Source organism: Ascaphus truei, chromosome 1 (assembly GCF_040206685.1).
Source record: "Ascaphus truei isolate aAscTru1 chromosome 1, aAscTru1.hap1, whole genome shotgun sequence".
Lineage (NCBI taxonomy): Eukaryota > Metazoa > Chordata > Amphibia > Anura > Ascaphidae > Ascaphus > Ascaphus truei.
Genome location: NC_134483.1, coordinates 90,070,945 through 90,084,334, shown reverse-complemented (window position 1 = coordinate 90,084,334; position 13,390 = coordinate 90,070,945). Strand labels below are relative to the sequence as shown.

General features: G+C 45.7%; 1 protein-coding gene across 2 annotated transcripts in view; it reads right to left on the bottom strand.

The window, feature by feature from the left end:
- Positions 1–13,390, bottom strand: part of ANKRD31 (ankyrin repeat domain 31) — a 150,691-nt gene that overhangs the window by 25,075 nt on the left and 112,226 nt on the right. For both annotated transcript variants that reach the window (XM_075591519.1, XM_075591508.1), the window contains exon 26: positions 12,301–13,291. In XM_075591519.1, the coding sequence (XP_075447634.1) occupies positions 12,301–13,291 (991 nt within the window). The remainder of the gene's footprint in view (positions 1–12,300; positions 13,292–13,390) is intronic.

The window sequence follows — 13,390 nt, the reverse complement described above, 5'->3', positions numbered from 1 at the left end:
CGATGGCGCAGATTGAGGAATTTCAGGTTAGTAAACAGGCACACACACAAGCGTAATTTAAAATGAGATTTCCAGGCGCCAAAAAAGCCATTTACGACTGTCATGATAATGTCATGAGATATTGGGTATTTTTAATCCCTCTGGTGCTTAAGGGGTTAATGAGCTACACTTTTAAGAAAAAATACAAAATGCTGAGTCTGAAACAGGTCAGAACTGTTTCTTTGAACTGCTCTGAATTTCAAAGGGATTTACTTGGGATGGGGGGGTCCGTGTGGATGGCCCACTCAAGGTGTCAATTGAATTAATCAAGGTCTACAGACAGTTTTGGGGGAGAACAGCTTCAAGGTATTTTGTAGAAGGTGCCCTAAGAAAGAATTGTACTTAAGTCTGGGCCAGGTTGTTACAAGTCAGATCTGACCAGGGGCATGCTTGGAAAGCAGGGCAGACCTCATATTCTGAACCAGTGCCTCTCTGGGAAAAATCCATAGCATGTGGTAATGTACTGTATAGGATTTTCTGTTTTACCCCTTTTATTTTAAGAAGCTGTTCTGCCTTATATTATAATTGTATGTTTATTTTTTAATACTGTACCTGTTCTGTAATTCAAGCACTGTATTGTTATATATATTAAACCATTTAATAAGTAATGCTTTGGGCTCTGAATGAACTTTGTGCACGCTGGAGAGAATAACTTGCTAAATTCAGGCACATGTTACTACAACTGATTGTGTGTTAAAGTGCATAGTTTTCCTATAATAAACAGGGACCTGAGGCCCTGGCGGAGATTTTAGTCTAAGATCTTTTATCATATCTGCATAACCTCAGGTGGTGGCAGTGGATAGATATGATGTGCAATTGAGTAGAGGTTAAGACTAACTCGCTGGTTCCTTGCAGAGGAGAAAGGGGGGTTGCTAGAGAAGCCTTTGTGTATTAACCCTGGTTGCATATCTAAAGTCACGTGCTCACTTGTGTGCTGTTCGTGGTGGTGGTATATTGGGACGGCTTGGGGGAGAGATACAACTCATTTGAGGGACCCTTGAGGGGGTGAAGAGTGGGGCAGCTTGCGGGTTGTGTATTGATCCTTGATCCTGTAAGAGGGAATACTGTCCATTTGACGGACCTTTGCGGAGGTGAAGAGTGGGTGCGCTTGCGAGCGTCGGTATTAACCTTTGTCCCGTATACAGGTCGCGTGCTAGCAGGGGGTCTTACGTGACAAATGGTGGCATAGCGGTGGGATGACAATTTGTATTTTTGTTAATATCAGAGCTTTTTAGTGGTTTGCGTTTATGCCTGCGGGATAAACGAAACATTAAACAGTGACTGACCTGTGTGAGTCTTGCGAGAGATCACAGCTCAGTACCCCAAAGCTATTACTCAGTGCTATTTTTATAAAACATACAAGCAGACAGTTTCGTTCCCCCCCCCTCTTGTTTTTCTTTTGCTATCTTTTTATTTTGAGTAAAGTGTAGTGAATATGGCTGCTTTATACCAACGCCAGACAAAAGAGACACTGATGGCTCTGTGTGAGGAGCGTGATCTCCAAGGTCTGGGTAAAGATAAAGAAGAGCGCATACAAGTCTTGCTGGAAGATGACAGAGGGCAAGATGCTACACTGTGCCAGGATGCCCACCGCAGTGGAAGTGAGTGTGGTGTAGCCCTGGAAATCGCCCACGAGTGCCTGGGACCAGTAGATGAGGGAATGCAGTTGCAGCTCATCACCCAGTCCCAAGAGCGTGAGGCTGAGAAAGAAAGATCAGCTTCAGAACACGTCGCAGCGAGATGTGCTGCGGGATGTGCAGCAGAAAGAGAATGGCAAGCAGCTGCAGAAGCGAGATGTGCTGCGGGATGTGCAGCAGAAAGAGAACGGCCAGCAGCTTTAGAGACGAGAGGCGCTGCAGGCCTACGGCAACAGATGGAATTTGCCAAGCTCCAGAGGGCATTGCCAGAACCAAGCAGCAGAGGTTCTAGCCCTTCAAGACCACGGATGGAGCATTTCCCAAAATGGAAAGGGGGTAGATTGGAGGAAACCCCCCGACCTCCTCTTGATACACCAACTGAGGCTTCTTTAGGAGGGGCGGTTGGCACCCTGAGACAGGGGGATACCCGTCTGTGTTTTGCCTGCCAACAGCTGGGGCACATCAGCCCCAACTGCCCAGAAAGGAAGAGGCCTGCAACTGCCTCTGAAGGGGATCGCCCCTCAGGAGTGCACCTAGGTGCCTGTGTGGTACCTGGGCAAGAAAAAAACAATGGTGCCCACTTGCAGCCAGTCCTGGTGGGGCAGAAACTCACCCAAGGACTGAGAAACTCGGGTGCTACACTTACCCTGGTGCGACCAGGACTGGTGCGGCCTGAGGAAATAATTTCTGGAAGGACTCTGCATATGGGGGTGGCGGGAGGGGGCCGCCACGTTTTGCCAGTGGCAAAGGTATACTTGAATTGGGACACTGGGCAGGGTGTGTGGGAGGTGGGAGTAATTAATGTTAATCCTGCTAATATGTTACTAGGTAATGATCTTGGCAAGATGTTTACCCAATATGAGACCGCTGTGACTCAACTAGCCCAGGAATCCGCTGAACAATTCCAGATACTGACGCACACTGGGGATCAGGGAAGGGTGACTGACAGGGGTTGTACCAGAGTGGGGGGCAAAGATGGTCTCCAAGTATCGCCTGCCATCACAGAATACCTTAGGGGGGTGTTCAAGGGGCATTGTGTCAAAGGGGGGGAGAGAGCTTCCCATTACAGCCTGTCAACCAAAGGAACCAAGAGGAAATGGTAAAGGTTTTATTCGTTTGAACGCGGGACTAGCGTGTAAGCCAGTCCCTTCGCTCATTTTAAGGAGGGAGATGTCATGATAATGTCATGAGATATTGGGTATTTTTAATCCCTCTGGTGCTTAAGGGGTTAATGAGCTACACTTTTAAGAAAAAATACAAAATGCTGAGTCTGAAACAGGTCAGAACTGTTTCTTTGAACTGCTCTGAATTTCAAAGGGATTTACTTGGGGAGCGGGGTCCGTGTGGATGGCCCACTCAAGGTGTCAATTGAATTAATCAAGGTCTACAGACAGTTTTGGGGGAGAACAGCTTCAAGGTATTTTGTAGAAGGGGTGGGCTCATGAAGGTGCCCTAAGAAAGAATTGTACTTAAGTCTGGGCCAGGTTGTTACAAGTCAGATCTGACCAGGGGCATGCTTGGAAAGCAGGGCAGACCTCATATTCTGAACCAGTGCCTCTCTGGGAAAAATCCATAGCATGTGGTAATGTACTGTATAGGATTTTCTGTTTTACCCCTTTTATTTTAAGAAGCTGTTCTGCCTTATATTATAATTGTATGTTTATTTTTTAATACCTTTTCTGTAATTCAAGCACTGTATTGTTATATATATTAAACCATTTAATAAGTAATGCTTTGGGCTCTGAATGAACTTTGTGCACGCTGGAGAGAATAACTTGCTAAATTCAGGCACATGTTACTACAACTGATTTTGTGTTAAAGTGCATAGTTTTCCTATAATAAACAGGGACCTTAGGCCCTGGCGGAGATTTTAGTCTAAGATCTTTTATCATATCTGCATAACCTCAGGTGGTGGCAGTGGATAGATATGATGTGCAATTGAGTAGAGGTTAAGACTAACTCGCTGGTTCCTTGCAGAGGAGAAAGGGGGGTTGCTAGAGAAGCCTTTGTGTATTAACCCTGGTTGCATATCTAAAGTCACGTGCTCACTTGTGTGCTGTTCGTGGCGGTGGTATATTGGGACGGCTTGGGGGAGAGATACAACTCATTTGAGGGACCCTTGTGGGGGTGAAGAGTGGGGCAGCTTGCGGGTTGTGTATTGATCCTTGATCCTGTAAGAGGGAATACTGTCCATTTGACGGACCTTTGCGGAGGTGAAGAGTGGGTGCGCTTGCGAGCGTCGGTATTAACCCTTGTCCCGTATACAGGTCGCGTGCTAGCAGGGGGTCTTACGTGACAATGACGCTTAGCGCATAGGCCCCAATGTATCAATTCTGTGTCGCTACTGTGTGTCAGTTTTCTCTGAAAGATTTAACACTCATTTTTTCAGAATAAAATGAGCTATCAATTGATGTTGGATATTTTGTCATATGAACATTAAATGTAATTGTGTGTATCATCACAACTCTGAAAGAGAAAACCTGTAAAATGCAGGAATGGACTCTAGAAAACGTTGGCTTTGCTTATCCTTGTGATTTGAATAGGGATAGGTGTTAGAGATGGAGGAAGACAGGGAAGTCGTTTGGTCTGTCTGAAAAAGGCAGGGACGGTTTGAAGGGGACAGGGATTGATATGTAGCATATCAAGAACTTGCTTCTGACAGGCTTCAGCCTGACAATTCACACAATAAGGTTTTTCTGTGCAATAGGTGATGTGCTTCATCACACAACATATAAGCTACAATTTTGGCTACATTGACAAAAAAAATTCAATTTATTTTTCTTGTAAACGTTTTGAAAAGAAACAAGGGTAGTGGTCAAGACTGACATATTTTGTCATATCAATCATTTCTTATGGCCAAATACTGAGCTATCCAGATTTATTTTCTGACAACCCTCGGAGTAGTCACATACAATGACAGATACGACACATATACTGTTCCACACGGGATCCCTCTTGTACTGTGCCAGCTGTCTGCATCATACACTATTCTGGACCCAAGCCCACTATAGCATGTGAGTAGGTTCATGTAGCATAAACTCGTCCCATTTAAAAGCACACAAAGTCCTTCTATTTTCTTCAACTTTATTGGGTGGGTGTTGCAGGGTACATGCAACTACACACGCGGGGTTTTCTTGATAAGGCTTATTTATTTAGCCTTAAATTATACAGCACACAAAACAAAAATAGCTTTTCTTCAGCAGACAAAACAAAATTCCTTGTCTTCAGGATGGCAAACAAAATAGCTTCGCTTCAGCATGGTAAACACAACAGTCCATAAAACATGTACTTTGCAAAACAGACCTTAAATCAAGCTGTTCTCTCTCCAGGGTTTCAGGGGATTTCCCTGCTTCAGACAGCATACAAAAAGACAGATCTTCTATCAGTAATCTCTTCAGCAGCTTACTCCTCTCTCCTGAACAGCTAGCCACTTTGTGTCTACAGCCTGGGGTTTTTAACACACCTTGATTAGGTAGCTGGGATCCAACTAATTGTCCTGAGGTTCCCAGCTGAAGTTAACCTAGTCACTGCTGCACTAATGACTAAACAGATGTCTGCCAGGCATATAGCTGGTGGCTTTTATTTACCCTGTCACATTCCTCCCCTGTTAGTGTGTGGCTGGGGCTATGCACGGCTGAAGCCCGACCATCCACCCCTTCTCTAGAAAAGAAGTCAGCATTTGCGTTCTCTTTTCCCGGCCTGTGCTGAATCTCAAATGAGAAGGGTTGGAGGGCCATATACCACCTAGTCAATCTAGCATTGGAATCCTTCATACTATTTAACCATTTCAGTGGAGCATGGTCCGTCACCAAAGTAAAATGGACTCCTGCCAGGTAATGCCTCAAAGCCTCGATTGCCCACTTTACTGCAAGGCACTCTTTCTCAATCACTGAGTAGTTTTTTTCCCTCGGGAACAATTTCCTACTCAGGAAAAGGATAGGGTGTTCAACTCCCTCAAACTGTTGTGACAACACTGCCCGTAGCCCTATCTCTGATGCATCTGTTTACACTACAAAAGGGCTATTGAAGTCCGGGCTTCTAAGGACGGGACCCTCTGATAGACACCTTTTTATGTCCTCAAAGGCTCTCTGACAATCCCTTGACCATACCACTTGTGTAGGGGCACACTTTTTTGTGAGGTCCGTTAAAGGGGCTGCCACTTCCGAATAGTTGGGGATGAACCGCCGGTAGTACCCTGCTAAACCCAGCAGAGAGCGTACCTGCGTTTTTGTTTGAGGGGTCGGGACTTCTTTCAGGGCAACTACCTTGTCGGCTAGTGGCCTTACTTTTCCACCTTCCACTGCATACCCTAAGTATTTGGTTTCCGCCTTACCCAAGGCACATTTCTTAGGGTTGGCTGTGAGCCCTGCCTCTCTTAGAGATTTGAGGACCGCTTTCAGCCTATTTAGATGGGCCCGCCAGTGTTTACTATAAATGACAATGTCATCTAGGTAGGCTGCGGCATAAGTCCTATGGGGTCTCAGCACCTTATCCATGAGTCTCTGAAATGTGGCTGGGGCTCCATGCAGTCCAAATGGCATTGTCACAAACTGGTATAAACCCATGAGAGTGGCAAAGGCTGTTTTGCACTTGGACTTTTCTTCTAAAGGTATTTGCCAGTATCCTTTTGTTAAGTCCAGCGTGGATATATATTCCGCGTTACCAAGGGCGTCAATTAATTCATCCACCCTTGGCATCGGATAAGCGTCAAACTTGGATACCGCATTGACCTTTCGGAGGTCCACACAAAATCTTACCTTCCCATCGGGTTTAGGGACCATAACTAGTGGACTACACCACTCACTGCATGATTCCTCAATTACTCCTAAGTGTAACATTTCTTGTACCTCCTTCTCTACCAGAGCCCTACGACTTTCAGGCAACCTATAAGGACAGGAACGTACTTTTACCCCAGGTGCTGTCTCGATCGCATGTGAAATTAAGTTAGTTTGCCCTGGTAAATCAGAAAAAACATCATGGAATTGTGTAATTATTGCTAACAAGTCCCCTTTTTGTTCAGAGGACAACTGTTTACCCATTGGGATTTTATCGTCACTCACGATGTTCTCCCGTGGAGGCTGAGGACCCAAGTCCGTTTCCTCCTCCATCGGGTGGATGAATAGAGACCGCTTCATCTTCCAGGGTTTCAGCAAGTTCACATGGTAAATTTGTTTACCCTTCCTGGACCCTGGTTGAGCGATCTCGTAATCCACATAACCCGTACGGCGGAGTACTTCGAATGGGCCCTGCCATTTGGCCAGGAGTTTACTCTCGCAACTGGGTAACAATAACATCACCTGGTCTCCCGGGCGAAACACTCTCATGTGAGCATTCTGATTGTAATGTCTCTCCTGACTGTCCTGGGCTGATCTAAGATTCTCCCTAGCAAAATGGCCGACCACATCTAGGCGCTTCCTAAGGTCTAGTACATATTGCAGGGTATTCTTAGAAGGGGACTGCTGTTCCTCCCAGGACTCCTTTAGGAGGTCTAGGATACCCCGGGGTTGGCGGCCATAGAGCAGTTCAAATGGAGAGAATCCCGTGGAGGCCTGGGGAACTTCCCGCACTGCAAACAGCAGAAAAGGAAGAAGTTCATCCCAGGCTCTGTTCTCTGAATCTACAAATTTCCTCAGCATCCCTTTTAGAGTTCGGTTAAATCTTTCCACCAATCCGTCAGTCTGTGGATGGTAGACTGATGTCCGAACAGACTTGACCTCTAGTAACTTTAAGACATCCTGCATCAGTTTAGCCATAAAATTTGTACCTTGGTCTGTCAACATAACCTGGGGAAATCCAACCCGTGAGAACAGTTCCAACAACTTGTTGGCTACTTGCTTCGCCGTTGCTGTTCTCAGGGGGAACGCCTCAGGATATCTTGTTGCATAATCAACTATTACAAGAATAAACCTGTGTCCTTTCGCAGAAGGTTCTAGAGGTCCTACCAAGTCTACCCCAATCCTCTCAAAGGGAACTGACACCAAGAGTAGAGGAACCAAAGGGGCTGTTTTTTGTCCCTTTGGACTAGTTAGCTGGCACTCCGGACATGCCGCACATAACTTAGCAATATCACTATACATCCCTGGCCAATAGAATCGGGATGAAATACGGTCCAATGTTTTATCCCTGCCCAGGTGACCACCCCAAGGGACAGTATAGGCTAGAGTGAACACAGATTTAACAAACGCCTTGGGAAACAATATCTGTCTGGTGACCTCCCCTGTTTGTGTCTGCCTATTCACCCTATACAGGATATCATTTGATAGCTCAAAATGGGGGAATACTTTCACCCCCTGTGCATTTAAAATTTGCTCATCAATTTTTACCACCTTGTCATACTCTCTAGCAGGGACTGGGTCTTCCCTTTGCCTCTGGTGAAAATCAGGGAGGTACAGGTCTGGTAAATCTTCAGGGCCCATATTCCCCTCCCTCTGGCCATCCCCAGCCATCACTTGTGACCTCTGACTACTAGAATAGTCACCTTGAGACCCAGATTTCTGCAACCAGTCCTGTTTGTCAGAGCGTTTTTGCTTCCGAGTCTTTTGAACCCGGTGTCTACTGGGAAAAAGGTCTGCCGAGAAGGGGAACAGTTTGCCAGGGTTCTCCTGAGCCATAGAATGAGACTCCTCATGAGAGACTGGAGCCATTAGGTCCGAAAAGAAAGGCCAGTCCCGGCCGAGCACAACGGGGGCAGGGAGCCAAGGAGCGACTCCTACTTCGAGGTAAGCCTCCTGACCTTACCCGTAGCCGGATTTTGGCCGTCAGATGGCGTTTTACATCGCCGTGTATACATTCTATACTACATGGGGAGTCAAAAGAACACACGTTAGGCGGTAACAGATCCTGGAGGACCAGAGTTTTCCCAGAGCCCGAATCTACAAGGGCCTGGACGGTTTTTCCCCCAATCAGGGCTGGAAGTAGCCAGGGCTTGTAATTTTCTCCAGTGAAGGCCGAGGCGACGGTCCTGCTGAATGAACAATCCATCAGTGGACAGTCCACATATCGGTGGCCTTGTTCTCTGCAGGCGGAACATGGAGAGGGTTCCCTCGCATGAGGGGGCTGTGGATAGCGCTCTGCTGGACCGGATACTGGAGACCAGGCATCTGGTGGGTCCTGTGGGCGACGTCCTCGAAAGTTCCTCTCATTTTGCGACGAGCCGACATCAGGAAGGAGATGAGGGTCTCGGCGGGGACCAGCATTTGGACTCCGTCCTTGCTGGAACGACTGCTCCTTCCGTTGGACTTGGCGGTTGCGTATGGACGGGCTGTAGGTTCCCCGTTGATCCGACCTTTTTTGGGCATCCGCAAGTGCCGGTGGAGTCGGGTCCAGGACACTCGCCTGCTGCTCAGCCCCAAGGAAGTTCTCCACGAGTCAGACCGCCAAAGCTAGGGTTTCAGCAGCGTGGCGTTTTACCCACAAGCGTGCGGAAGGGGGTATTATTTGTAGAAATTGTTCCAAAACCACTGCTCAAGAATTGCCTCCTTAGTGCACTCCTCGGGTTGTATCCAGCACGTACACAAGTCCAATAACCGCTGAGCGAGGACCCGGGGTCTCATCTTAGCGGTGTACTTCATATTCCGAAACTGCTGCCGGTAGGTCTCTGGGGTCAGACCTAAGCGTTCCAGTATGGCGGCTTTTACTTGTCGGTAGTCCATTGCCTGATCTGCTGGGAGGCCCTGATATGAGGCCTGGGCTTCTCCTATGAGGAGCAGGGCCAAAGCAGTTGCCCAGCGATCTGTAGCCCAGCCCTGAGATTCGGTAACTCTTTCAAATGTCAGTAAAAAAAAGCCTCTGTATCCTCATTTGGAGCCATTTTCCTCAGAAGTATCGGGGGTCTGCTTGCAAGTTCTGGACTGGCAGACCCTTGGAATTGGGTCATCAGCTTGGCAATCCGCTCATCCTGTGCTGCCTGTAGTCTTTCATCTCTCTCCGCTTGCAACCGGGCCTGCTCCTGCATTAACAGTCCCTGCTGTTTGATCTGCTCCTGCATTAACTGTCCCTGCTGTCTGGTCTGCTCGCACAGAAACTCTTTCAAAATTTCTTCCATTCTTGTGTGTGTGTGTGTGGCCCTTTAACTGCAGGAGCCTTTTGAAAATCCCAGGACTTCTGACACCATATGTTGCAGGGTACATGCAACTACACACGCAGGGTTTTCTTGATAAGGCTTATTTATTTAGCCTTAAATTATACAGCACACAAAACAAAAATAGCTTTTCTTCAGCAGACAAAACAAAATTCCTTGTCTTCAGGATGGCAAACAAAATAGCTTCGCTTCAGCATGGTAAACACAGCAGTCCATAAAACATGTACTTTGCAAAAAAGACTTTAAATCAAGCTGTTCTCTCTCCAGAGTTTCAGGGGATTTCCCTGCTTCAGACAGCATACAAAAAGACAGATCTTCTATCAGTAATCTCTTCAGCAGCTTAATCCTCTCTCCTGAACAGCTAGCCACTTTGTGTCTACAGCCTGGGGTTTTTAACACACCTTGATTAGGCAGCTGGGATCCAACTAATTGTCCTGAGGTTCCCAACTGAAGTTAACCTAGTCACTGTTGCACTGCAGACTAAACATATGTCTGCCAGGCATATAGCTGGTGGCTTTTATTTACCCTGTCACAGTGGGGTTGACAGAAATATAAAAGCACTTGCATGTAGTTTTTGTGGTAGGAAGTGGCTCTTGTGAGGGGAAGGTAAAAAGGAATCCTTTTCTAAGTTTTCTACTCACTGTGTCTGCTGATGATAAGAGAAAGCACACTTTCCTTTCCAGATATTAACAAGCCAAGGGAGCATATTAATAAACAGAGAAAAGCAGGGGGAGAGGGCTAAACTAACTCAAGTTATGAGCAGTGAGAGGTTGTCAAGGCAAATGGCTGGTGGGTTGTGGAAAGGTTACAGTATATTGTAACAACAATGTTGCAACCACACAGCAGCACTGGCTGCTTCAGAACAGGGAAACATGTAACTTTCACTGGGGAGAGCGGCAGTCTGAGAGCAAACAAAATACACAGAAAAGATACAATCCTGTTCCAGGTACCATAGGATAACCAACCTCTACTAGCCAGACTTCACCACTAGGACGAAATTGTAAATTGTAAATTGTAAATTGTATGCTATTACAGTTGATGCAACTAATCCTTGTCTGCTAAGGCTCTGCTAGGGCTGCACATTCCTGGACTCTGGCCTGTAAGATAAGTTACTGAAGTGGAAATATATAACGTGTTTTGAGCAAGATCACATATTTAATATAGGTTTTTAATAGACCAAGATGACCGATTTTTATACAAGAGCTTTCATGACCCAGCATGTCTCTTCTTCAGATGTACTAACCCATACATCTACATAATACAGCTTGGAGGAGAGGGGGGATATGATTGAAACGTTCAAATATATAAAGGGTTTTACACAGTATAGGAGAGAAGCATACTTCAGAGAAAGAGAAGTGCTAAATCAATAGGTCATGCTCAGAGCTGGAGGGTGAGAGGCTCAGGGGGACTCTGAGGAAATACTTCATCATGAGAATGGTGGTGGGTTCATGGAATAGCCTCCTTAACAAAGGTGGTAGACGCTAAGTAAAGAAAGGGAATTCCACGAAGATTTGGATAGACATAAGGTGATAAATATGAAAAAAGGATCAAATAGAAGTTTTTACCACCGACAGGCAAATGGGTAGACCTAGGTCTATGTTACTACGTCAGAATAACATTTTCACAATCATAAAAACTCTTGTACAGTAAATAAAAATACCACTTGTGGTGCGTTTGCATGTCTCAGACAGGCCTGCAACCCTTTCTTTCCCCATTATCACATAGAAAACTGTGCTTCCACTGCAGCCAGGGATTCTGGGTAATGAAAATAAGCACAGTGTGTCACAGTTTACTTCTTTTCCATTTTAACATGGACCCCTATAAGCTTTTACCTGCCATATTACACAGCTTTGCAGCACAGCCTGGGTTACAGAACTGCGTAGCCAGTAAACCTACTCACAGACAGCGGTTTCGACCTTTTGAGTCTCAACAGTGTGAGGTTGGTTGCTGGCTATGCAACAGGAAGCTGGTACATGGGTATAACCAGACGTACAGGCATACCCCGGTTTAAGGACACTCACTTTAAGTACACTCGTGAGTAAGTACATCTAGCTCAATAGGCAAACGGCAGCTCACGCATGCGCCAGTCAGCACGTCCTGAACAGCAATACCGGCTCCCTACCTGTAACGAAGGTGTGCGCAAGCGGGGAGACTATAGAGTCTGTTACAAATGCCTTATTTACATAAGTTCTGCACGTATATGACGATTGCAGTACAGTACATGCATAGATAAGTGGGAAAAAGGTAGTGCTTCACTTTAAGTACATTTTCGCTTTACATACATGCTCCGGTCCCATTGCGTATGTTAATGTGGGGTATGCCTGTATACCAATTCTTGCAGATCTAGAAACTACCTTCAAGTTGGCCCATTAAAATGTATCATAACCTGTAATTAATCAATATTTCCCTAAGAATAGCTAAGACTACAGGCATGATCACAATGGTACCAAACGCATTCATTTACGTCTCAATTTTTTTTTTATATTCAAGGCTCACAGTATAGCCACTATCCAAACTCTGCCCTGGTTTTATAGACTGTAATACCTGTAGTTTAAACTCCAGGATATCTTCTCCTGGCTTTAGCTTCCCCATTTTAAGAAGCTCTATCATCTGAACTCTTCGTATCTTCCTTTCAGCTCCACGATTTAGCTGCTGTTTTTTAGTAGTCGGAAATTCAGAGCTGTGCAAAGGCTTCTGATTGGCACACCCAGGCAGGGTGATATGTGCTTGTTCTGTGCCTCTTAGCTGAATGTTCTCCTCGCTTGACGTGTTGCTGGTAGGAGCCGACACTGACATATTTGCTTTCCGTTTCTCCTGGGATGCCTCTTCCACGTTACTTATTTGTGGATGCTGACCTGCGTGAGAAATCTGTTGACTTCCAGCAGGTGCCGGATGATTATTCTTATTGGCAATAATGCTGCGGCTGTCTGCAATATTTAATGTGCTGGTTACAGGAATTGGATTAAGGGACTTGTTTCCTGGTGCCGTAAACGCTAAATGATTATTTGTCTCTTCGTACAAGTGGTCTGCTGGGGTGATGCTAGAACATGATTCTGAACTTAATAAGGCATTTTCTATTTCCATTGGCTTGTCTTTTAATGTCAGATTAGAACTGCAGCCCATTGCTCTTTTTTCAGATGCCAAAGCAATGTCAGGAACCTCTTCTGTACTACTTATCTCTGAACTCCTAATGTATCTCATAAATGTGCTTTGGAATCGGTTGCTTTTCAAATCTGGCACAACACTCACTGCTGGCACCTTTGTTGCCATGGTGCTTCCATTAGCAAGACTGGCACCGAGCCCTTTACTAACTGTACACAAAGCAGAAATGTGATTCCTTTCAGAAGATATACGAGGTGGCGATGAGATCTTCTCTCCACTATTAGCATCTGATCTCTTACTTTGTTGATATGCTATTATTTTCAGTCCCACTTCTTTTTGATTATGAACCACTTGCAGGAGATTCTTTTGCCTGGATGCCAGTTTGGCTAACTGTTCTCTTAATAATCCTTGTTTAAATGAATCCACAGAAGCCCTTATTGTGAGAAACACAGGGGGGGGGGGGGGGGGACACAATCATTAGTTTTAGCTTATCCATTAAAGTGAAGAAGTTGTACTGCATAAGGAAAGACAA